The 25,098-nt window shown below is 41.1% G+C and overlaps 1 protein-coding gene across 3 annotated transcripts in view; it reads left to right on the top strand.

The window, feature by feature from the left end:
- Positions 1-25,098, top strand: part of GLIS1 (GLIS family zinc finger 1) — a 211,177-nt gene that overhangs the window by 175,124 nt on the left and 10,955 nt on the right. For 2 of the 3 annotated variants that reach the window (XM_055815769.1, XM_055815770.1), the window contains exons 7-9: positions 600-732; positions 9,241-9,391; positions 24,243-24,427. In XM_055815769.1, coding sequence (XP_055671744.1) covers positions 600-732; positions 9,241-9,391; positions 24,243-24,427 — 469 coding nt within the window. The remainder of the gene's footprint in view (positions 1-599; positions 733-9,240; positions 9,392-24,242; positions 24,428-25,098) is intronic. The other variant, XM_055815771.1, reaches the window with a different exon arrangement.

Genomic DNA, 25,098 nt, shown 5'->3' with positions numbered 1-25,098 from the left:
GCATGTTTGAAAGAGAATTAGAAATGCTTTTCTTTCTTAATTCTCCTCTCCTGCTGTTTTTAATATGATCGACATTGTGGTTTGCAAGAGTTTGCTTCAGACACTTCTGCCAGAGCTTTAATTTACATGGAGAACAGCTGACATATCAGTGATACCTCTTACACGTTACTGACAGCGCATTATTCCACCAGTTCTAATCTGATAAGCACAAACGCTTTTCCCTATCGAATGTCTTTCCAAGTGTCACAGTTACAAGGTGATGCAATCCTTTTGCCACAGAACCCAAGAAACTACAGAAAGCCTGAAAATATGCAGTTACATTACTCAGGAAGGTTTGAAGAAACACAGGGTACATTATTTTCTGAAGCAAATTATTGTTGATTTAAGATTAGCACACTTGTGCACTTAAGAAAACCAAAAAAATCTCTAATTAAAAATACCAAATAATAGATACATCCTCAATTACACCAAGTTCCTAAGAATGACATTTTATTCCTTCCTTCTATGCATAATCTCTAAGCAAAGAGACAGATGAATTTAATTAGAAGTTATTGGATTTGCTTTGAAATAAACATGTTTGTTTTGTCCTCTTCTTGTAGCTAAATTCATGTACCGATATTGAACAAGATGTCCTAAGCGAATGCTTAGCTATACAACAACTCCACACATCTTCACAACACATTTTGGATGGGAAATGTGGTAGATCTGTAGGCCACCATGATTTAATTACAGGTAAGAATACTTCTAATAAGTATGGTGTCATATGTCATATAATACAGGATTTAAAACAGAAAAAGTTATGGGTCTAATTTGCTACTATGGAAGATGAAAAAAACCCACCAAAACCAATAAAATGAAGTAATTTTGTGAGTTGTTTGCTACGGCCTGACATTTTTTTTTCAGAGTTAGTCAGCCCAAGAGCTCCTATTAATGTCACATGAAGGAGGTAGCAGCCTTGCTGAAAGTCTGCCTTTATCCATTTGTTCTCTTTTTTAAAAGTTTGCCTTGGCTTCGGCAGAATGCAGGTGCATGAGCTTTGCTAAAGCCAAATGAGTTCTCTAGCAAAGACAAAAGCACGCAGCAGTAAGGTTTTCCAGCTCTTTGGGAGCTGCAAAGAAGTTGATGAGGCCGTGTATTATCATGCACTGTGTGATTATAACAAATAATATGGTGATGTATGAATGGAGCAAAAGCTTGAATTTCAAATGTCAAACATAGTGTTTTAATTATCTTTGCTAGTATTTCATCTTCCTTTCATTCCTTCTTGTCTGTCTTTTCTTTCTTTCTTGTGGTTTCAACAAAAGCTGGCCCCTTTCAAGGATGTTAGACTGTTCTATGCGTTTTATAGGAAGAGAAAAAATGCTTCCGTTCCCTTCTGCTGAAAATGAGATCTAGATTCACAATTTTTGAACCTCAGTAGAGGATCCTGAATCAGGGGTGTAACAACCTCAGGTTCTTGCTTAGCCAGCAGAGAGAAAGAGGAACTCTGGAAGGTCATCAGTTTAACTGCAATCTGCTTCACGCTGTGAAGGCACCCATATCCCCTCACTGATTCTAGAGATTAGAGTGGGGAACCTTTCACTTAGGTGTTTTCACTCTGGATTCTGTCTGTCCATGTAACTATTTAGCCCTTTTTCTAATTTTCATATTTATTTTATTTTTGGCTTGAGCAACATCATGTATCAGTGAGTTGCAAAGCCCACACTTCTGTGAAAATAATACTTCCCCTGGTTAATTTTGCATGTGCAACTTTCAGATGATGTTCAATGAAAAGAATATGCACATGGACTCTAAGCTGGTCTGCTTCGGTGGAACCTTCTTTGGAAAACCATTCATGTTGCTGCCTTTGAGAGTCCTCTAACTCTGTAATACCCATTTTGGGATGGGGTAACCAATACCATGCAAAAAAATCCAGATTACACCATTCACTTGATTTATAAGCTGTCATTGTCGTGTTTCCTTGTGTCCTTGTCTGTTATGTTACAGACCTATCCTAATACCTTACTAATTTTTTAATGGCAGTTACATATTAGAAATGGGATGGATATATGGCAACATGTTATATCTAGCACTTTGTATGGTCTGGAGAGAATCTCCAGAAAAAAGATGTTACAGATACAAATCACTTTTTCATTCTGTAGTTCTTTAAATAATAATGCATAGTAAACCCAGTTTTGGATAGACTGTTCCTAATTTTAGGGCAGGAATGTGGAGTCTGGTATACCACATGCTGTGCCTGAGGGTGGAGGACAGTCTGAATCATAGAACAGTTTGGGTTGGAAGGGACCCTTAAAGGCCATCTAGTCCAGCCCCCCGCAGTGAGCAGGGACATCTTCAACTCAATCAGGTTGCTCAGAGCCCCATCCCCTGACCTCAAATGTTTGCAGGGCTGGGGCATCTACCACCTCTCTGGGCAACCCGTGCCAGTGTTTCACCACCCTCATGGTAAAAAATTTTCTTCCTTATATCTAGTCTGAATCTGCCCTTTTTTAGTTTAAAACCATGACCCCTTGTCCTATCGCTACAGGCCCCGATAAAAGCTTTGACCCCATCTTTCTTATAAACCCCCTTCATGTACTCAAAGGCTGCAATAAGGTCTCGCCAGAGTCTTCTCTTCTCCAGGCTGAACTCTCTCAGCCTTTCCTCATAGGAGGAGGTGTTTAGATTGCAGAACAGAGCCAAGATGAGACACAAAAAGGGAGGGATGCCATTTTTGAAGACTTTACTCTCAAACTTGGTCAATATTATAAAAAGTTCAGTGCTATTAAAATCCAAAATTATTCCTAAAATTATTTAACTTAAAGCAAAATTAATCTATCTTGTTTTAAGATGCACTTTATCTTCTTTCAGTTCCACTGTGGAGGAGAGGCTTGACTTGGTATTACTAAATATGTTTAAAATCGATTTAGTAACTGAGTACAAGCTTTCCAGACAAACCCTAGCTTGTTTCTGTTGAGGCTTAGAGAAATCCAATTGTAAATGAGGATTAGAAAACAAAAATGCCTGGTGATAATTCCCCTGCACCCAGGGAAGAGCTGATGCACTTTATTAATACATTTTGCTTTGTAAAAGCAAAGTAATAAATTACTAAAAATTACTTAGGCAAGAATCTGCTGGTTTTTTTCTCACTCCAAACCTTAAAAAGTAAAAAATGCATCCTGGTTGACATGTCCTATTCTCCTTTCTAGTTCAATTTATGCTAAAATGTCAGAATATGACTTGTTAACAGAACGGAGTAGAAGGGGAAATAACCCATCATTCTAACATTGTTCCCCTGGGAGTCTGCACTCACGGTTTATACCTAGCTCCTCAAAAAGTGGCAGAAAGCTGGAGGGACTTGAGGGCATTATTTCCATCCTCTTGTCTTTGTCCTCTGCACTCTTTAAGATCTGTGAGAGCAGTCCGTGGCCTCAGCTCTCCACCCTTGGCAGTCCAGTGTAGCTGAAGCATGGCTTGGCGTCTTGCTTCCAGGCAGGACAGGAAAGACAGTGACATTTCCCTCGGAACAGTCTGCACTTAAGAACCTCAGAAACAGCCTCAGATTTCAAGTGAAAACAATAAAACAGGAAAAGAGTTATTAACTTACAGATAAACAGACCAGCCCTAACCTCTCTGTGTCACTTCTGAGAACCTCTTGTGAAATTAAGGATTTTATCTATCAATAATACTGGCTTTCTCTGATATGATTTCTTTGCTGATTATATCAATCCATCACCAGGATGTTGTAAAAAAACTAGTAAATCATCCCTGATACTTCCATCAGGTCAACCAATGAGACCCCATCACATGCACAGTATGAAAAAGTGCCAGGGAAAATAAATCAAGATTTGAACAACTGTTTTACAGTGAAAAAGAAGTTGCTTCATACTGTGCATAGTACAATTCCATAGGCAAAACTGTTCCTCTGTCATGTTTTAGGGCACATAAGCTAGAGCGCTGATCCTTACAGAATCAAAGCATAAGGACATTCTTGCTGCCACCTATAGTCTGCAATCATTGCACATAGGCTCTTTCAAATAAGCAGAGGTAATATTTCTGGAGAAAGCATCTGTAACACTCTATATAGGATATACATGGATCAATACAGTATATGATGTCCTCTTGATTCCAGGTCAAATTATGAAAATGTTCATGGTTTTGGCTTTTGAGTTTGGGTTTCCCACCCCCCTCCCCCCCCCCTTTTTTTTTCCCCGAAGAAACCACATTATTAATGTGCAGAGCTCTGGGGTTTAGGGATCGCCTGGATTCCTGGAGAGTTTCAGTTTTGTCTTTCTCCGAGTTAAAGCACATTTTAAATATGTCAGGGATGAAAGCCAATCACCGAAAAAAATGAAATATTTAAAAAGCTCTCATTCCTTGTGTCTGACTTCAAAGCAGGTTTGTGCTTAGGACTGGGTAAGACAGTGAGCAAAAGACTGTTTTGCAGTCAGAGGAACCCATCGTTAGCTTAAATCTTCCTCCTTTTTCCCTCCTCATAACTAAGATGCTTCATGGCTGCATACATTCAACTCTAGCTGTGCCCAAGAGCTCCTATCACTCTCCCTGCAAAGGAAGCGTCTCCATTTAGGTAATTCCACTCGGGCATCTTCTCTGGGCACATTTTATTATTGTTTTTCTGGTCTCAGCATAGAGCTGGGGGAAAAAAGTTGCTAGTCACAGATGCTCAGAGTACTGTTTTGGCAACGGATGTTAAGGTTAAAGGCCAAGCCATTTAAAATATTGATTGATGACATATATTTACAAGCTAAGATGGTCAATGCGTGAAGAGGCTCAAGGTGCACAGTCCTGAAGTGGTTGCACTTGCAGGAGCAGTCATTCATAACAGCTATAAAGGCTTCTGTGTGGCTTCAAATAATCAGAATATTATAGCTTGCTGCTGGAAAAAAAAAAAAAAAGGGAAGAAAAACTGTAAAACGAGTGAAATTTTAGAAGTATTGAAAATTATACTGAGGCTGGACTAGCAACTGCTCTTCCCGCCTTGAGTTCTTCTACCACAGAGGCACCTAGTTTCCTGGGCAAAGGGATCCACGCAGCAAAGGCAGCATTTCTCTCCCTTCGAAAAGATCTTCCTTTCCATTAGGGCTTGGCAGTGGGAAGGATTTCATACACCCTCATATCAGCAGATACTTCCTGCTTCCCCGAACGAGGCAGTTCGCACTCTCTCTTTCCTGATAAACTGCCACTGCCAATATTTCATTCTAAAAGCACCATCTTTGGGCTTAACACCCATGAACATACCATTAGGTAGTCATGGAATCACAGTGACAGCAGCTCCAAACTCTGAGTGCCCTTAAGTCTGGAATAAAATACGTCAAAATGAATGCCGGTAGCAGAATAAATGGCTGGTAGCTGATAGCATTCATAGTGCCTAGTATAGCACACCCTGCACAGTGCCCACGGCCAGAGAAAGGTCTGTCCCTCTGAGGGAAGGGAGGTTTATGTTCTGTTGGAGTGCCCCTGTTTTGCACTGTGTGAGATAAATAACTTTAAACTTAAGTACCAATTTGGTCCTCAGTGACTCAACAGAAATGACTAATGTCTCATTGCAGGCTCACATGGAATCTTGTAGTAAATCCCATCTTCCATTGTCTGTGCCACATGGCCCTCGAAGTACTCTTAATTATAGGCAGACACGCCATGCAAGCAAAGCAAGTGAACAATAGGGTCGATTCTTTGTCTACGTTGGCTCGTGTCTTGGCTTTCTCACTATCCAGAAGCTTCAGGAGCAGATGCAGCCCTCATCCAAATGGTCGGCTGTGCAGTCTCAGAGCCTCACCACCAGGCCCAGGAGCACGCATCGCCGTGTCTGATGCCAGAGCAGCCTCGCAGCTCCCCCCACCCCTCCTCAGTAGCCCTGTGTCTGAGGGATGCATGCTGCACAAGTCAGGGCTCCGGGTTTAGTTGTGCTTCCTTAGGAAGCAAGGCTTACGTAATCATTTTGCTCGCCTCTCTGTCCACATGTGTGGCAGTCCCCTTCCCCACAGTATTTTCTTAAATCCATTAGCCGAGCTCAACCACATTTGACAAACGCCTCAAAGATAATTGCGCTCTGACAAGTTTCATGAATACTGGCAGCTGGATACCAGAGAGTGGCACCCAAAATTAGTGTTCCCACTGTGGGAGAGGCGGGCAGGGCTCAGCTGTGACACATGCTGCTTGGCAGCAGGCAGCACACGTGTAGCGCCACATTTGTCTAAGTGTCGCAGAGGATATGGGGACAGCTGGGTTTACCCCAACATGCTTCAGCCGACGTTGCGGTGGGCTGCCGATCTAGCAGTGCCGTGGAGAGGGGGTGTCAGTGCATGGGGAGCCAGTGGCTTCTGGGGTGAGGCAGCACAAGCTGTGGTGTGGAAGCGGGGTGGGGGGATGTGAGGACGAGAGATGCCGCATGTCAAACTGAGCGTGAGCGAGGGTGTTGTGGTAAGTAAAGATGCAGGAAAAGGAAAACTCACTGATGAGCAAACCCTACAAGCCTCAGCACATGCGTTCCCCAAGCAGGGACCTTTTCTGCAGAAGGTGTGATCAGTAAATCAAAAGATGGATAAACTGAGGGTAGATGGAAGAAGGCCTACTTTACCTAGGAGAGCAGGTCCACAGCTAGACAACTTCTCAAGCCCAGGAGTGGGAAATGGGTGTCTACCCTAGTAGTTCCACAGATGATTAAAGTCCTCTGCATAGTGGTTGGCTATGACAGAAGCTCAAGGTGACAGGGATTCTGGTTTCATTTCATTTTCTGATGGGGCGGGTTTGATACATGGGATCATACAGGACTTGGCTCCTGGACATATGGATGTGTGGGGTGTTTTTTTTAACATTTTCTTGCTTCTCTACAGGGGTATGCTGATTGGAGGCACTCTGCTACTCTGTCTTTCTAATCCACCTCAGGCAAAGAATTGAACTATCCTCAGTAGCTGAGACAGTAAGGAAGGGGCCAGGAGAGACATATTAAATATTCATGAACTGTTCAGGGGTGGGATTGTGAGATAAAACATTGAGTGTGTTTACTGGCCACCACAGTGCTAAAACTACTTTTTGGGGGGTTTTGAGCTTTTTGTTCAAGTTACTGACAGGGGCCAGTAATAGTCTGCTAGCCTTAAAGAGCATAAACGTCTCCTTTTATGTTCAGCAGTTTCCTCCGGGCTGTGCTGCCGATATACCTGAACTGCATGTTGTAGGAGATACAGCTGAAGTGTGAAATGACACTACACAGTCAGGGTCAAATTGGTGTTTGGCTCATCTTCCAAGCCTGATAATAAATGTATAAACAGTAAGGATCTGGGGGAAGTGAAACCATTGTATTATAAAATAGACTGAAGCCACCAGCAGAAAAACAGTGGTTTTGCAATGTAGCATTCTAGCTACTGACTTATTGTTATCAGAAGAGGCTTTGACAAATAAATCCTAGCATCACCTGGGAACATCTGACTTCTTTAAAGCCCCTTCTGTCTGGCTCTCCGTGCAGAAAGCAAGTTGGTTTCACTGGCTGGTTGACAAATGTTCTGTCTAGCAGGAGACAGAGATGATGTGGTTCATTTTTGTTGCTTTAGATCTGTCAACAGCTGAGGAGTCATTGTTCATGAGAGGTTTTTGACTCATCTGAAGTCCCTGACAAAGGTGGCTGGAATCTTGCCTTAGTGGTTCTGCTGTTCAGTCACACAGAAACAGATGCTGACATTCAGCCGTTGCTTATCTGCCCAGAGGGCTGTCACACATTCCCCACAGCTCCAGATTTTCATGTTGCTTTCTGCTTGTTCCATGTCACTGGGAGGGTCTGGGAGCAGTGCCATCCAGAACCCTGTCAGTGACACGGGACATGGCCAAACATAGCTGACACAGTTCTGTCTTCCTGACTGTGTAGCTCTGCACACAGTGAGTGGGAGAGGAAAGATGAATGCTACAGGAGCAGAGGAGGCAAAGAAACTACGTCTTGGAGGGAGCGTGAGGTCTTCTGTGCTGTATAGCTGGACACTGTGGGAGCTGGCAAACTTCATTTGCTCCCCACAGCCTTCAGAACACAATGTCGAGTGGCTGCTCTAGTCCTCCTCTGTGTTCAGATTCCCCGGGGGGCATGCCCTGGTGGGCCAGGACGCTGGGAGATGTCTTATAGGCAGACTTTAAGAAGAGGAGGAGAAAGACAGAGAAACTGAGAACAGAAGGACTAGACTTTTCCAAGAATTGCATCTAGGAGCCAGTCCTTTTTTCCCCTGCCATGGAGTAGCATTTGCAAACAGCGTTTGTACCTCCAGGCAGCAAGCACTTCTGCAGTCTCCCCTCATTACAGAGACCTGCCCTCAGTGCAGCCTTCATGCTAAAAGTCAGTGCCAAGGCCCTGACCCCCAGACAGCCCAGGCTCTTTTAGTGCATGGCTTACTCTTTAGAAGGAAGGCTGTAAGAAAAAACTTAATCCCAGCATCTTAGAGTGCTGGGCAAATCTTCCTCAACAAAGTGTGTGCTTGAGGATGTGGTGGGCTCTTGGTGTCTGACTGCCACGGTAGAGGAGAGTGGCCAGAGTCCCCAGAAAAATGGGACATCCACACTCCTTCAGTACCTCTGTGTACTAGTAAACCTTTTGTTTTCATGCTCTTATTAAAAATTTCTCCTCACTCCTCTTTGGATTTAATTTATTGGGGTTTCATTTGTACAATATTTGCTATTTTTGAATTGTCTGGGATGTCCAGCAGCATACTAACTGAAATTCAAATTAAAAAGTTTGAAATTAACAACGAAAAAACCCAGGTCCTGGTCCCCCTTATGCAAGTACAGTGCTCCAAGTTCAATGTCTGATGTAATGTCGGCAAGGTATCATGTACTGTTCTGCTGTCAGTATGAGCTCCATTGTGCTGCAAACAACTGAGCACTGCAGGTTCTCCCTCAGAAGTGTGGTAAAGGCAGGGTGAGAGTCCTGCCAAGGCCTGCCAGCTGTTAGGGGGAGCGCTTACAGGTCTGCTGTCAGAGCACGGAAGAAATGGACCACCTGAGAGGGTTGGAGGGGAGATGTACATGTGTCAGAACACACTGATACAGCTTTGAGTGCTGTTCCAAGCACAGCAGTGTTTGCTGATACTGGTTCTCTGGGTAGGTGACTCCCCCTGGCAGTATGACTCCCCCAACAGAAGTGGGCTGCTGTGTGGTTGTGTCTCAGTGTTCGGTGGAGGAATAGGGAAGGAGTTGGGGACTGTCAAGGACTTATTTGTATGCTTCCTTGCTTATTGTGTTTTGCAAAATGATGTGTGTTCACAGGCATGTACAGTGGTTCCAGCGCTAACCATAACGGTCCCTCACCAGGTATATTGCCGCCTCCTCATGACATCCCTTCAAGACATCATCCACTCGACTCTACTCTTTCCAGTCCACATCACCATCAGTCACCGCTGGAGAGTGCGAGGGAAGGGTACGTGTGAGAAACATGTGCAGTCTTTGTCTGGCATGATAATGAATGATTAATTGTTTATTTTATTTTGCATGGGTGCTGTTCAAGTGGAAAACACTGGCCCAAACTAAGCAATTTTGTTTGGTTTAGAATCATAGAATAATTTAGTTTTGAAGAGACCTCAGAAGGTGATGTCATCCATCCCCTGTGCAAAGCAGGTTGTTCAGGTCCTTGTACTTGTCTTCAACAAAACACACTGAGTTGTTTTTCTTCATAGCACTTAGATTTTTTTTTTTTTTTTTAATTCCTCCTTGATGACTTCTTGTAGGTTTGGATAAGTGCAGAGAACATTTCTCAGCAAAAATGAGAAATCTCACAAAGGGTAAAAACCCAAACTATGACTCACTCAGGAACAAGGGGTGTTTGCCGTAGCTAAGACTTAGGTAGTGTCAGAGTGGCAGGCTTTCTCACTTCCTTGCTCTCTGATAAGATTTTCTGTAATACATGTCTCAGCAGCAGACATTCACTAGCAAGATCCTAATCAGGGAAGAATATATTATCCCACTGATGGTATAGATCGCATTGCTACAGTATGGATTGCATTGCATTGCTACAGTACCTGATATTTCTAAAGGACCATTTGCTCAAGGATCTCATAACGTCTTCTCAACAGTAAAGAATGTTCTGTAAGCCACAAATTTCTGCACTAATGTTTTTGCTCAGATTTTTTTTGGTGCCTAGCCTCATGCAAATTAAATATCAAAGTTACAGTTTTAATTCCCACACTTTGGGCAGGGAGGGGACTCCGATTTTGCTTTACTGATGGGAACCTGGGATACAGAGAGATTAAGAGATTTTTTTTCCCCTAAAAATATGTTGGGGTTCTTTAGCAAATACAGCAATTGAATGCAGAGTTTTCCCATCCTAGTCCAGGGCTGACCTACCCCTTCTTTTATATGGGGAAAGAAAAGCCCGGAAATTTTTTAATTGTATGCTTTAAGCAAAAGGCCGAAGGCAGAATCTATGTGGCATGGAAGGGGCATGATAAGGAAAGGTGCACCTGGAGTAGCTGAAGAACAATCTATCTGATTGAGCGAATTCAATTAGGAACAAATTACTCCATTTTTTTTCTTAATTGGGGAACGAATGCTGTAGCAAGCTTAGCTTCTGTACCCTGTTCCTCCTTCGACCATCTCTTCTGACCTATGCCAGCAGCAGGTACCAGTGCTCCCTCCCAACGTATGATGCATATCTGCCCATCACGGGAATAGACTTCTGTCCCTGTCATGAGATGCCTGTGCCCAATCCTCTGCCTTCCCTGCCATGGCACCCACATTCCCAACTATGTGTTTCCTGTTGGCAGACTCATGCCTGTGGCAGTCACGGCATTTTTGTAGGCACTGGGCATGCTGATTTAGATGGAAGCTACACCAGATAAACAGGAAGTTTTCTGTAGCAGAGAAGGCAGTGAGCGCAAATAGGAAGAAAGGGAGACAGACAGTCCAAAGTGAGGGTAATCCATGAGCAATTCTTTCCCTGCAGAATGGGACTACTTGAGCCTGGGGGAGTAGGATCCCCTCCTGTCACTGCTCCCCAGTGTGCTGCTCAGCTGTTTCCTCTTTGAGTTGGTTCCTAGGGGAGGTAAGGCAAAAAGTCCCAAACAAGAATAAAATGAAGTAAGGATATACTGTGGGAAGGATTTAACAGGCTGTCAGTAAGGTGGCTTTGTTCCTAAGGCACTTCATGTTCTGGTACTGTTGATATGAAATGAAAGCAAAGACTTCAGCAGAATGAGGGCAACAGACAGTTTTTCAGTTTAAGGCTCTGAAGCTCCCAGAGGAATTCTCCTTGCTGCCCCTCATGTCTCCATTCCAGAGTACGGCACTCATCCCTCAGCAGAAACACAAAGCCGAGTGAGCAGAGTTGCTCACGGAACTCCTTCTACCAACATTTTTGTCATTTGCTTAGGCCACAGTTACATCAGAATTGTCTCTGCCGTTTTCAGTTCTAGATGCTTATATACCTAAGTAATGTAAAGTCTTTGCAGAAACACCGTAGTTAATGTGCTATGACAAAATGTGAGATGATAACAGATTTCTAACCATGAACCAAACATCAGGAAATGGAAAGTGGAATGTATTTTTGAATAGTTATTTTAAAACAGGCTATCTAGTTTCATGACATAATTACTTGGAATTTTTCAGCATCTCAAATACCATTTCCTAAACTCAAAGTAATCTGCATTCAGCTTTGTCAATATCCAGCCCAAGATCCTTTTGCTAATTAAATTAATTGTTTATGCTTACGATATTAAGGACTCCTGAAATACAGCCCGTATATGACATTTTAATTGCAAGTACAGAAACATAATGGGAACTAATAGGCCTTGAATTATACTTAGCACAGTTTTGTTTAAAGCATTCATCCATTTAACTGGGCAAAATCACTTAATAATCTAATGCTTGGAGCCACTGAATTATAGAACTGTTACACCTTTGCCAGTTCATAGCAGTATGGCATTACTCATATAAAATATATATAGTTTACAATAGGAAAGAAACACCTAACACTACCTTTCCTCATATCAACCGCTCCAGCTTTCTGGCACACATATAATGTTTTGCCTCATTTGTCAGCTGTCGCAGCATTCATGTTTAAGTAAATGTGAAGAATTTCTATACTGTGAATCAGTACGATGACAAGACTGGATTGCATAGTTTAAGTCTGCGGCATGAACCAAATGATTACTATCAAGAAATCTAATTACTGAGTCATCAAATACGCAAGATGCCAAAAACTACATGAGGCGGAGTACAAATAGTCTACTCAAGTTTGACATAAGATTCAGAATTTGATTTAAGGGCTTTTTCTTTTTTTTTAAAAAAAAGCCCTATGTTATACCATCCTTTGCCAAAGTCAATACCAAGTGCAGCAGTCAATTTTCCCAAATGGTTTGCTAAGACATTTAAATAGTTTGACAAAATTATCTAATTCACTTGAAAATGTTCTAACAAAATCTGACTTCATTACCAAATGTATTTATACTGGCTTTATACAATCTGGAGAGTATTTTTTCAAATTCTGGTATGAAGTGTATGCTAGACCAAAAGATTTTACTTATATTGATATTAATTAAACTAAAAGTGTGTGACTGAGAAATATTCTGGCATCCAGAAAGTGGGCTTGTTGTGATCCAGGTTTAAATATGTATTTATTTTTTATTTCAGGTCGCAAAGGTTTATTTTAGCATTTCTTGTAGCATATACCATGTATAATGTCTACCTTGGTTTCATTTTGCCCATTGCAAAAATAGTCTATTTTGATTTGTAGCAGAATGGAGACAGAAAAACAGCTTTTAGTATTACATCTGAGGTGAATGTTGCACTTGGCTTGCTTTCTACTATTTTTTTAGCTGTTATTATCTAAGTAATCTAAAAATGTCATTAGTTTCACTTGTAAACTATCTCTGTGAATTCCAGTTTAGAATATTTAGTGTGATAAATTATCAGCTTAAATGAAACCGATATGACTAAAGTTAAATGAGTTTGAGTGGCGGCACCAAGTTAGGGATTTGCACCAATTTAACTTAATGACCTAACAAGGTCACTTTGTAGGATCTGAACATGGTCCCTCTATATGTGACTGTGAGGCCTTCTGTCACTTGTGTCACCCATAACAAACAGCACTTATGTTCTCAAAAGAAGCTGGGGGTACTGACAAATAATAACTTTATTGGGAAGGTGATGTGTCTCCAAGGGAAAAGAAAGTGAAACTATTTTTTTATATTCCCTTGGTAATTTAGGTCATTTCTGCTCTGTAAACACAACAGTAAATGAAGGACTAGTGGAATTAAGGCACCTGTGATGTCCATAGGTGATGATTCATGAGAACTCTGAATCCAGTCTTGTGAGCCCCTTTAATATAAAGGATTAAGTAACCAAGGTTAGAGGAAGGAGCTTGCCTGGGCTTCTCACCAGCTAACTGCAACCAGTTCCAGACCTTCCCTGAAGAGCCACTTACCCATACATCACAAGAAACAGGACTTAAAAACAGTCAGGTGAAAAGAGACATTTTAATCAGGCTGCTTAAACATCAGAATTTTTGTTTGCTTGCTTCTTAGCACCTGCTAATTCAAACACCACAGAAATACTTAAATGTGAAGGTTCTCTGTTGAAAATTTAGTCCTTCATTTTTCTTTACATGAGGTAAAACAAAGTACACAGAGCCTCTCTTCTTGCTCAACCAGGGGACACCAGATTTGAAATTCTTGATATTTTAAGATTGAAAACAAATATGCAGGATAAAATCTTGTGGTTTAGATTTGTATGTGTTTGGCAAGAAAAGAGACTGTAAGCCCTGTTACATACATAGCCAGGACCCTGTCAGGTGCCTCCACTTCAGATAAGAATCTGGCCCAGCCCCTCTACCCGCTCTCAGTGAGCTGCGGAGCTGGGAGATGGCACCCTCGATCAAGCCCACATCTCTTCTCTGTGGGATTGGTTTTGGCTTCAGCGTTACTGGTAGGTGGTGGTGGTATACAAAGGGTTTGGTGGGTGCTTGCTCATCAGATGGGACCAGACTCACATTCTGGCTGTAAGAGTTTTAGTGGTGTTTGCAAGCAGCTAGTTTTCTGAAGCATGACTGTTTCTGGGATAAGTTTTAAGAAATTGCCCCAAAACCAATAAAAGAAATGCAGGAGGCTTTTCAATCCGTTATGCTATCTTTTTGAACTGTTGGAATCCCGACCAGGAGGTGAAAATGCATTTGTGTACCTAATTCTCATTACTTCAAGAGACAATTAGGTGTATTAACTACTTATGTCTAATTTTAATTAATATTTTAGTTTGTGAGCTCACATAAATAAATTGACTAGGAATGGGCATGTTGCTACAATCTTTGTAGGAAACAAAGTTTTACTCCCTAGAAGTACTCTGGAGAATTAAATACCTACACAGTTTTTATAACAGTTCCAAGGACCAAGGAGATACATCACTCATTCACTGTGGATTCCACTGGAGAATACTCTTCATTTATAATAGAATACACAAGTCGGTGTTTTAGTCTTTCTTTCAAAAGCACTAAAACCAATAACAAGAAACAGATATCTCTGACAGCTGAAAACATTTTCAATGCTGGAAGCCAAGAACCCATCATAATTTATCTCAGTGTTATGGATCTGAGCACGCAAAAGGGGCATCAGTACATCTGTCCAAAGAAAGAACAATGTACAGGTGCAGAGCTGAGTGAGGTTCATGTAACAAAGAAAATTGGTAATTAAAAGCATCTGGTTTCAAATCCCAAGTCATTTATCTCATTGTAGAAAATGTGATCAGAATTCATTTATAATCATGTCCAGATAGGCTTATACAATTCCCGCCCCCCCCCCCCCCCCCCTTAAAGTAAAATTAGCACTAGCATAGGCTTATTTCAACAATGTGTGGTTAAGAATAACTTAGTGCTTGATCACAGGGTAAAATATTGTTTGGCCATTCATAGAAATAGGTGGGCATGTATTTAATTTGTGTTTCTGAAAGGGCTGGGTTGACACTCATTAGGGAGCTTTCATCAGTGCATCTCAAATTAAATGGTATGTTACCTGCCCAGAAGAGACACTGTAAGCAAAACTATCTTAGAGTAAGAAATAAGAAAGTTATGGGAGAAGGTGGGAGGTTAAAGGACTTGGTCAGAGTAACTCAGAAAGCATTTAATGTGGATTCAACCACAGGTCTTCTGCATTCTATTAACTATTTTAGCCATTACTGGTTTTATCTGTAGTTAAATTTACACTTAACATCTGTAAAGCTGATTTTTGTTCCTTTCCTTTTCAAATTTCTTTTTCTTTTTAGCAAAATTTCTGCAGTTAGATGTAAACCATATATGCCAAACACAATAATTTATCAGGGTATAACAAGTGATTAAGTTATCTCAACATCTCCCACTGTATGGTATAGTGGCTTTTAGACTGTAAACTTGAAAGCAGACATCAACTACCTGTACAGAATCCACCTGCACCTGGAAGCATCTTGCTGCATACTTGCCAGACAATAATGACCTTAAATGACTAAAATAAGATAGCTCAGTCAAGCATGCAGTACATGCTGGATAATATTGAGTGTTTGATTGCGTGTCTTTGTAATTGACTTCCTGGCGATTACTTGAACCTAAGGCAGTGCTCTTTATTTAAATATGTTTTGATATTTCTTTGACCACGTTAATAAGGATTTTTTAACTTTTGAAATATATTTTCCTGGTAGATTATTAGCAAGATTAAGTTTTTAAATTTCCCATTATGTGTAGTGGCTTCCACTGTAGTGATTCATCAGCTTCATTTCAAACCCATTGAACAAATGCTTATAAATAAAAATGTCTTTTAGATTGGCACAGTTCCCATCATGATTGCTATGATTAACTGCTCTGCAGAAATTGCACATATTAGGTCGGAACAATTGTGAGATATTCATTTAACATAGAAAAAATGTGTTTGCGTGTATGTGTGAGTTTGTGTAGGTAATGAAATGCATTAAAAAATACTGAGTTATGCTTTATACCAAACTGAGACTTACATGCGTATTTGTTAGAAAAGACTGTCTTTCAGTACGTCACTCTGTACCTGAAGAGAAGGCCCACACAGAAAGCCTTTGAGTGTACCAGGAAAGGGCTCCTATGGCTCCTGTGTAATTTTGAACCCAAAGCTGTTTTCCTATCACTGTTACTGGTATTATCAAAAATATTCTAGAGCAATTAAATGACCTAAGACTCTTCAGTCACATTAAAGGTCCCATGGGTGGTGTTCTCCATAATGTTTCTGAAGCCCCTCTTACTCCTCACAGCTAACTAGCTCCTGCACTCTTTGTACAGGCAATTGTTGTCATCACTGCTCAGAGTGTGGGTGAGGGAAGATGCAGAGCTGGATTCAAGTAATCCCAGACAGTATTCTGAATGAAAAATATTATCTGGTATTTCTAGGAAAAGGCTGACAGTGCCTCAGTCCTACTTTAAAGATGTTACAGAGAGAGGTATGTCACACGCTGTGTTAGTAGCAGAGCCAGGAATAAAGCCCGAGTCTCTTACAGTAGCCACCTACTCAAGCTGGCCACAAGCACAGTGAGAAAAGAGAAAATCAGAAACACAGTGTTATATCTTGCAGTGAAGGCCTTGTAAGAAGGGCACTGTGTCACAGCCCAGTAACTTGTTTGCTCATTGTTTGTAGAAAAGGGTAATAAAATGCAGTGATGCCCAGCAAGGTGATCTGCACTGAAGGATTTATTATATATCAGGGGAAGGAGGGGGAAGAGGAGAAAGGAAGAAAGAGGGAGAGAAGGAAAAGATTCCTTGCATTCCAGAAACCTAGCCAGAGGCACCTGGCAGTGATTAGTGCAAAGGTTCACCAAACTTCAGATAGAGTCCGCCTTAAAAAAAAAAAAAAAAAGTGAACGGTATAACTGTTTCCTGAGCATGTGCTGACAGAAATTCCCGTAGGGCAAGACCCAGAACAGAAACACGTGGCAAGAGATTGGGCGCTATCCAGAGACCAGATTAGCAGAGCTTTACACATCATTTTTAATATTATGGGAAGAGATGAAAATCAGTGTTAACTTTTTTTTCCATTAAAAAAAAATAATCTCCTGGTCCTGGAACTGAATTGGACTTTCTCACAATATAAGTAACTATAATGCTTGGGGGAGAGATTTTATGAATGAAATGGCTGGCATGCTGGATTTTAGGGTAGAACCTGCTTTCATGGCAAATCACAGTTTTTTAACTAGCTGCAATACTGTACAAGTCACTTAAGATAAAACATGGAGCTTCTTTGCTTTGTGCTTCTTACTCTGGTGCTTTATTATATGCTTTTCTTCATATTAATATGAGTGAAACGTAATTCTCAAAGTCAAGATTGTTTGATATGGCTATATGCTATGCATGAGAACTTTATTACAGAATGGTCTTATAACCCAAAATATACAAAAAAATATCTGAGATAAAGGACAGATGTTTTTCAGTCTGGATTTGGCCCTGTTTCCACTGAACTCAATGGGATATGGGTTGAGGTTCTTTGTCTAGCTGAGGAATCTGCCAATCAAGCCATCACATCACTAAAAAAAAACCCCAAACCCAGACAGTTTTCATATTGGAAACATCCCTACCTTAGATATTTCTGTTTTGCTGTTACACTTCATTTGCTGTTACACTTACTATTCAAGAATCTTAGTTTGAATTTATTTTCATTATTTTTCTATTTTCCATTCAATATTTACTAATTAAGTATACTGCTTATAGGTTTTGGCAGTCAAGAGATGATCAACTAGATCATGCAAAAGCTCATCTTAAAACTGCTCAGAATCTGGCTTTACAATTTCTTACCCTGTGTTAGTTTGTCCAGGAACTGCTATTGAACGAAGACAGACTAAAGTGTGAATCTGTTTCTTACTCAGAATAAGTACTGTGGATGAATATAGAAAATATGCGTCTAGACATCTTGACAGAAAGCTCAGAAAAATCAATATTGATATGTATTTATTTTTTGGTTCTTTATGTTGCGATAATATTGGGACAAGACATTTGGTGGTGTGTGTTCTGCAAGTACACAGATTCTTATACACCACTGCCTACTTCAGGAGGCTGAAAATGGAGGCAGGATAAGTAATTCTAAAACAAGGCAGTGGTACTTGTAGCCTATTAGATGTCTTTTCTATAGCTCAGCTAGCTTATGGCGTACCTAGATAGTTCCCTCACATGGGCCTTACTTACAATTAAATATAAACTTTCACCATCCAAAATTGTATTGTTAAAACATGATCACAAAAAAAAATTATGTGAAAGTCTTATTGGGATTTATGTTTGTTTCCTAAAGGTATGCGCTTTTATAAAATGAGAGAGAAGACAGGTTAATATTGTCTGTGTTGTCACTTTTCATTTTCTTTTTTAAAAAATCCTGTTAAGATGAAGATTTTTGAGCATTCCCATTGATGTGTGCGACAAATGCGTTGCAGTAGACATGAGGAATTGGCTTGTTGTCGATGTCTAACATTTGGTTTGATGACTTGGTGGGAGGTATCTCATCTAACTTAAAGAGCTTCCCTTAGGAAAGGCTGTGAAGCTGAGTTGAAATTTTAAGACTGTTCAGCAAAGTGCAGAAATGTGCACAGTACCATAGACAAGGGATGTTATCAAGTTAGGATCAGTTCTTCCAGTAGTTTTCTCTTGGTTGTGTGGATGAAAGTATTACATAAACAAGATTTTTCTGATTAGCCCTTTTACTTAATTGTCTGCTGATGCATCCTCAGGAGAGGAATGCATTAGCTTTGCAGCTCCACCTGAAATCATAGGTCCCTCAAGACTAGTGTTATGTCTTCAGCGCCATCCTACACATGGTGCTTCAAAGGGAATTTGAAAAAACCCACAATACCTGGTCAATCATACAAAGTTGAATGATGAGTGAAGAGAGAGGAGAATTCCTCTCTGCCTCCTTGGGTGATCAGTTTACATCCTGAAGCACAAGATTTGATTAGCCCTCGCTTAGCATGGAAATGTTGGTTTTGCCCATTAAATTATTAAGTCCCTTTTTAAAAAAACAGGCATTTTGTTTGATTCTGTGACTTCCTGTGGCTATGAATGCCACAGGCCAGGGCATGCTGTGTGAGCAAAATGTTCCTTTTGTTTTAAGCCAACCTGCCTCTCTCTGTGGTACAGGCCCTGTTGCTCCTGTGTCTTGGACAAGGTGGAGAGAAGACTGGCTTCTCCACTGCACCCTTGTAATCGGAAAAAACTGCATTTTAAATTCTGTTCTTTCAATGGCATGCTTGTAGTCTTGGAAGTTTTACTTACTATTCTAGTATATCTTCAGATATTTTTAACTCCCACAATAACTTAATCCATCAAAACAGAACTGGTTTTACCACTGTTAATATATGGTCATTTATAAGTAGATTCTTACTGCATCCCACTGTGTAATCCCTTTCTGTTATTATAACTGCTCAAGAAAGTTGCACAGCACTGCCGTTCCCAAAAGACACTGAAAGTTCAAAACCAGTCAACACGTGTAAGGAACACAGACCTTTTGGGGACTTGATGATCTTAAAGGTCTTTTCCAACCTAAAAGATTCTATGATTCTGTACCTCTCTGTGTGACAGGGATTGAAAAGCACCTGTTGTCATTAGGTCTGAAGTCACCAAAATGAATGTTCAGGTGAAAAAGCTTTCCTACTTGCATCATATTTTGCACACAGCAAAGTTTTTAGCAGGAGCAGTTTCATCAGTAGACAACTGGAAAACTGCTGGATTCAGAGAGGGCTTGCTAGTCAACTTCATTAGTGTCTGCTGCAGGTAATGGCTAGAAATAAGGTAAATTATCTTTCACGTAAGGGACATAGGTTTCTAACAATGGAGTAGTAAAACCTTGCAGTGGGTTAATTTGTTGCTTGAGTTACCATCAAGCATCCTTTAAGACAGGGTACACCATTAACAGCCAGACTACATCATCAGTGGAAGCAATCTAAGAACCATTGATTCTTCTTAGCTTTGTCACAAGGTTTATGGAGATAGCAAAAAGATTTACACTCCTGAACAGAAACATGCTGCATAGCTAGGAGCCCTCAAATGTAATGAACGAAGGAAAGATAAGGATTTTTTTTTACATGTGTGTGAGAGTATTTATTTATGTATCTCTATATATAGCTATATATAGGCACAGGTATATATTTAAATGCCCCGAAAGGACCTGCAAATTTACTGAATTATACAAGTTACAATTAAAGTAAAATATATGGTATATATTTATTATTAATATCCAAACCAAAGCAAATTGTGGTTGTAGTATGGTATTAACAGGAAATGTCCAGGCTATTAGTTATTGAAACATACACGCCTGAGCTACTGCCTGGGAATTTTTAATGTATCCAGCTGAGTTCCTGGTGTAAGTAGTTCAGTGTTTCTTCTTCCACACACAAGGCATCTTCTTTTAAGCGCTTTTCTGTTGCTAATGCATTATCTATTTAATTTGTATCAGGAATGATTCTGGTTTTCTTTTAACAGCCTCAGTATCACAGCAACCTAATTACTAGGCAAATATTCAGGAGAGAATTAAAAACACGGCACTTGGAACTGGACAGTTAGCTGATGAAAATACTCTCCTTGAGCGTGCCAGGGCACATTCCCCATGCATACACACACACAAAATAATATCTTAGGGACCAGCTCGAGCTTCAGGCATTGTGCTGAGTATTTTATGGAGACAAATCCCTGTGTTGGCCACTTGTAGCTAATATAGCCATTTTTTTCTGCTGAGCAAAGCTCTTTCCTAGCTAAAAACTGTGCCTTAAGTTATGGGAAAGATGTTAAATTCCCTTTTGGGGAGAGACTGAGCAGAGCATAGTAGATTTTATGGTGACCAGCACAATTGCATTGAAGTCTCTCTTCATGCAGAGGAGGCAGCGATGGTCAAGTGTTACACGGTGCTTCCAGGGTTTCAGCCCAAGTTCCTGTGCTACAGTAAGTTCCTAGGATACAGGCTGCCCGCAGACAGCTATGTGTGCTGAGCTCCAGCACGGTGACAGCAGTGCCCAGCGGGAGCAGGGAGCTGGCAGCTCTAGCTCTGTGCAGCTGCTCAGCTTGCCCAGCTGGAGCAGGGCCCGCACCCACCTCTCCCCACGCCCCCACCGCACCCCCCACCTCCTGCCCCGCATGAGGAGTCTCACCTGCTCTTAACCAGACATGTCCTAGGTGTCGAGGCACAAACGCTATTGCAACTACAGGAAAACAGGCGTACAAAAGAGTGAATGGGAAGAAGCGCTGCTTTTAAAATAACAGCAAAAACTGTTAAATTCTTCTCACGTGGTTAAGATTTAAATAGCATCTAGGAGTAGTTGAAAACTGGGTAGGGAAGCTACGTTTTTCAGTATTCCCACAGCTGGGCACCTTAAATGTACCATTTTTGTTTGATGTGCAGCATATTTGCATGTAATTTAAAAATCTGATTGCTCAGCCATCCTAACAAAGCATTTGACAGAGAGCAGCCCAGCAGGCCTCTATGGGGTGCTACATTTCCCAGCAGTAGCCAGGACAAGACATTTCAAGAGAAGGCTGAGGAAACCCAACACAGACAGTTGCAGAGTGCTGGCTCACCAGAAGTATTTTCCTCCCTCATTCAGAGTGGTTTCTGGCTCATCCAGGCCTTGGAATTTTTAGTACATTTTTTGTTTCTCTTTTAAATGTGTGTGTGGTCATTAGCCATATAAATGTCACTATCATGATCTCTTTTAGCTATTATCTTTCCAATGAAAACAACTGCAATCTTTTAAATCTCCGTTCAGATAGAAGCATTTCCAGGCTTCTAATAGCATTTCTGGCATGTTGAGACAATGTCTCCATGTGTGCCGTTTGAAGGGGCTGGTGACCATTTTGTAATTTGTGGTTGTGCTTTGCCAGCACTCGCTTGCAGCCTCAGAAGAGACCGTCGCAAAGGCCTTTCTGTAGGTCCCAGCACATAATGTCAGCCCCATCTTCATGCAGTAGTTCACCACAGACAAGCATTTGAGAGCATTTACAGAAGATATGAACTTGTAGCTGGGCTGCATGACAGCTCATTTGTGTTAAACTATTTCTCTGCTGAGACATTTGAGGAAAAACTACAGCCACATGGGAGCTGACCTTAGTGTTTAGCTGCTTCTTAGCAAATAAACTCGGCATTTTCCCCCAAGCATCTGCTCTTGCAGCAGTTCAGACTCCAGAGAGCATTTTCTGTCTCTGACCTGAAGAGGGCACAGGTAGCCCCTGCCTTCCCCACGGCCCTTTTTTGCACCTCTGCAGCCCCAAGCCTTTACCCTCGGGTACGGGAAGGGCCGCCCCAGCTCTTTTGCTGAGCTCTTTTTAATATGCACTTAAAATAAAAAACACATAAGAATTTTTTTTCTTTGCATGTTGGCTCTTAAAATTCTACTTTAGTCTTCTTCGGTTTACATATTACTGGTCATCGCTTATTGGGGAGGTGGGGTACTGTCATTCCCACAAAAACAATTATTTTCCAGTTCTTACATATTTGGCTTGAAAATATCTGTGCCTTCACCCATTTAACAATACTGGTTTAATTCTTCAGTTTAGTTTTGGGATATTCAGAGTCTCTGTGGTTTGTATTATATGCCTTATTTTCCTGCTTTGGCAGATGGAATTATTTCAGCATAGGATGGGCTTTGACTGGGGTTGATTTATTTAAAACCCCTTTTAATAGAGTGTCACTGTGACAGCTTTTGGCAGTGTTTCTCTGCCTCTCATGTTAAATTTGATTAAGCTGTTGTCACCATTAATTCACAGTTCATCTATATTTACCTCTTGAACGCTCCCATGTAGTGCTTTAGCCCTAAGTCAAGCATAGGATTCAACTTGGGGAGTGAGGCTAACTGCTCCAAGAAGCAGTCGTGTAAACTGGTGAGGATCTGCTATTGCAAATCATAGTTTATGGTGTTTGAACGGCTTGTGCAGTGGTAGAAGACGGCACCAGTGAGAGATTTAATTTGTTTTTTAGTTGATTCTTTGTACACCTGCAATGGTTTGTGCTCAGTATTTTTTTCCAGTTGGTGACATGTATTACAACCTGCAGGGGTATTTTTATTTCTATGCCTCAGGACCTGTAGCTGTGAAGTTTCAGCAGGGTGGCTCTCAGACAGACAGGTGGTTTTTCTAAGCATCTGAAGGTTCTAGTGCTGCTCAAATTGCCACTTCTTATGTTTAGGAAAAGCTCCAGAGGCAGCAGAGAGGATATGGTGTACATACGGTCTGTACAGCCTGCCCATTTGACAGCGTAGCACTGGGCTATGCAGCAAAAGGCCATTTGTCACAGCTACCATAGGAGGGTAAAAGATCCAGCTTCTACCTATTTACTCATTTACAGTTAGTTTAAAGCAGCTCAAAAAGAGGATTGTACATGAATGGCCAAGTTTTGGTCCCACCTTATGCACCATGCCATCCTTCTGGCTGTAAATGGCCAAAAGGCAGTTCTCTGGCAAAGGGCTCGTCCCTTCTGGGCCAGCTGCTGTACCACCCCTTGGTGGGATGGTCACGTTGCAGCAAGGAGGAAGCACTGAAGCTTCTCTGCTCTGCCAGTGGCAGAGGATGCCCAGGGACTTCATGGAAGTGAGTTAGTGAGTTTCTTCCTCAGGTGCTCCAGCTCCTGGTGGGAGCACTGGGTCAGGGTCTGTTCCCTGAGCAGGACTGCCACATCTCTCCTGTGCTGGCCCAAGTCCCAGACATCTGGGGGAATTTTCCACCTCTCAGGTATAACCACTTCTCAGTCTTACACTGAGCAGTGCCGCCACAAGCAAACACTTTCTCAGATTTTTTCTTTGAAAGGACAGTACCATCTGTTGCAGTTAAAACTGTATTTCTAAGTCTAAAAAATTGTACGTGAGGAGTAACTGAAACTAATGCTTTTCTTTGTCTTGGCTTCAACTTGGGTGTAAAGCTTTATCCTGTTGCTGCTACAAAGGCACTTAAACAATTTACTTGCATTTACTCACTTAACTACATTTTCCGCTTCTGTATTCTGGACAAGAATCTCAACTTACAAAATTTTAAATTAAAACAGAGCTGTGTTTAAGTTGCTAACCAAGGAGTGGTGTCATTTTGATCCTGTCATGGCTACTACAGGAAGTCAGTATAGAGGAATAGACATCTTTTTCTAACTCCCTTTCCTCCTAATGAATACCTGAAAGCAGCACTGAATTGGTTTTGTTTGTTTTTGTTTTTTTAAACAATGTAATTTCTACCTGCAAAATAAACATTTCAGTAGTTTGGCCATTGTAGAAATAGGGCCTTTCAAGTATTTCATTTTCCCATATTGTGATGTGATAGGTGAAGTTAATTCTGTCTTTTCTTTTTCTAGGCTTGCCTCCAACATAATCTCTCCACTTGTCAGCCCCCTGAAAGCATTAGTTCCACCTTCCCTATTGCAGAAACACGGCTCTCCGTCATCACACAGCCAGTCACCAAATGGGCAGCAATTTTCTGGAATACCAAATAAACCATACGGTCAATTTCAAAATCAGTCTGTACAGCAGGGATCTCAAGGTAAATCTTCCTGTTTGTTTTAATTGGTTTTTTTTAAACTTTCCTAATTCCTAGCTGGGGAGAAAGAATTTATTTCAGTTTTTGCACGTTTGGCCAATACTGTCTTATTAAGGGACTGACAGCATTTCAGTAGGAACTCCAGTTTTTAAAGTGGCTTGATATATATACAGAGCAAAATTTTCAGAGCAGTTCATCCTGTGATATGCTATCATAATGGGGAAAGCTATCACAACGGCAGATTTATTGCATTTATTCAGGTTTTCAGTAGATAGCTGATAGCTATGCACCTCATCTGACTGGTCATCCAGCCTTCCGTCAGCATGGAGAGGGTGACCTTGCCAAAGCAAGAGCCATCTAGTCTCAAAATACATGGGCTGAAGCACACCTTGGCTCAGTCCACTGATAGTGACTCACTGGACATGAGTTTAGACAAAGAAAAAATGTTTTGCTCTTTGTTATTTGGAAGTTTGGCATCTGTAGTATTTTATACAGTAATATGCAAAGGCAGTCTGTACAACTGTAGAGTGCTCGTGTGATTTGAGGACAGGAATGGGAGCAGCTAAGCAGCTGTCCCATGGCTTAATTTAAAACATTTTTTGTTTGGAATTACTCATCCTTTTTAATCGGGAGCCTATTTACCTATTCTGGAGTTCTGTGGGAACTAATTAATG

Source organism: Falco peregrinus, chromosome 10, assembly GCF_023634155.1.
Source record: "Falco peregrinus isolate bFalPer1 chromosome 10, bFalPer1.pri, whole genome shotgun sequence".
In the NCBI taxonomy this organism is placed as follows: domain Eukaryota; kingdom Metazoa; phylum Chordata; class Aves; order Falconiformes; family Falconidae; genus Falco; species Falco peregrinus.
This window is presented reverse-complemented; position numbering and strand designations above follow the sequence as displayed.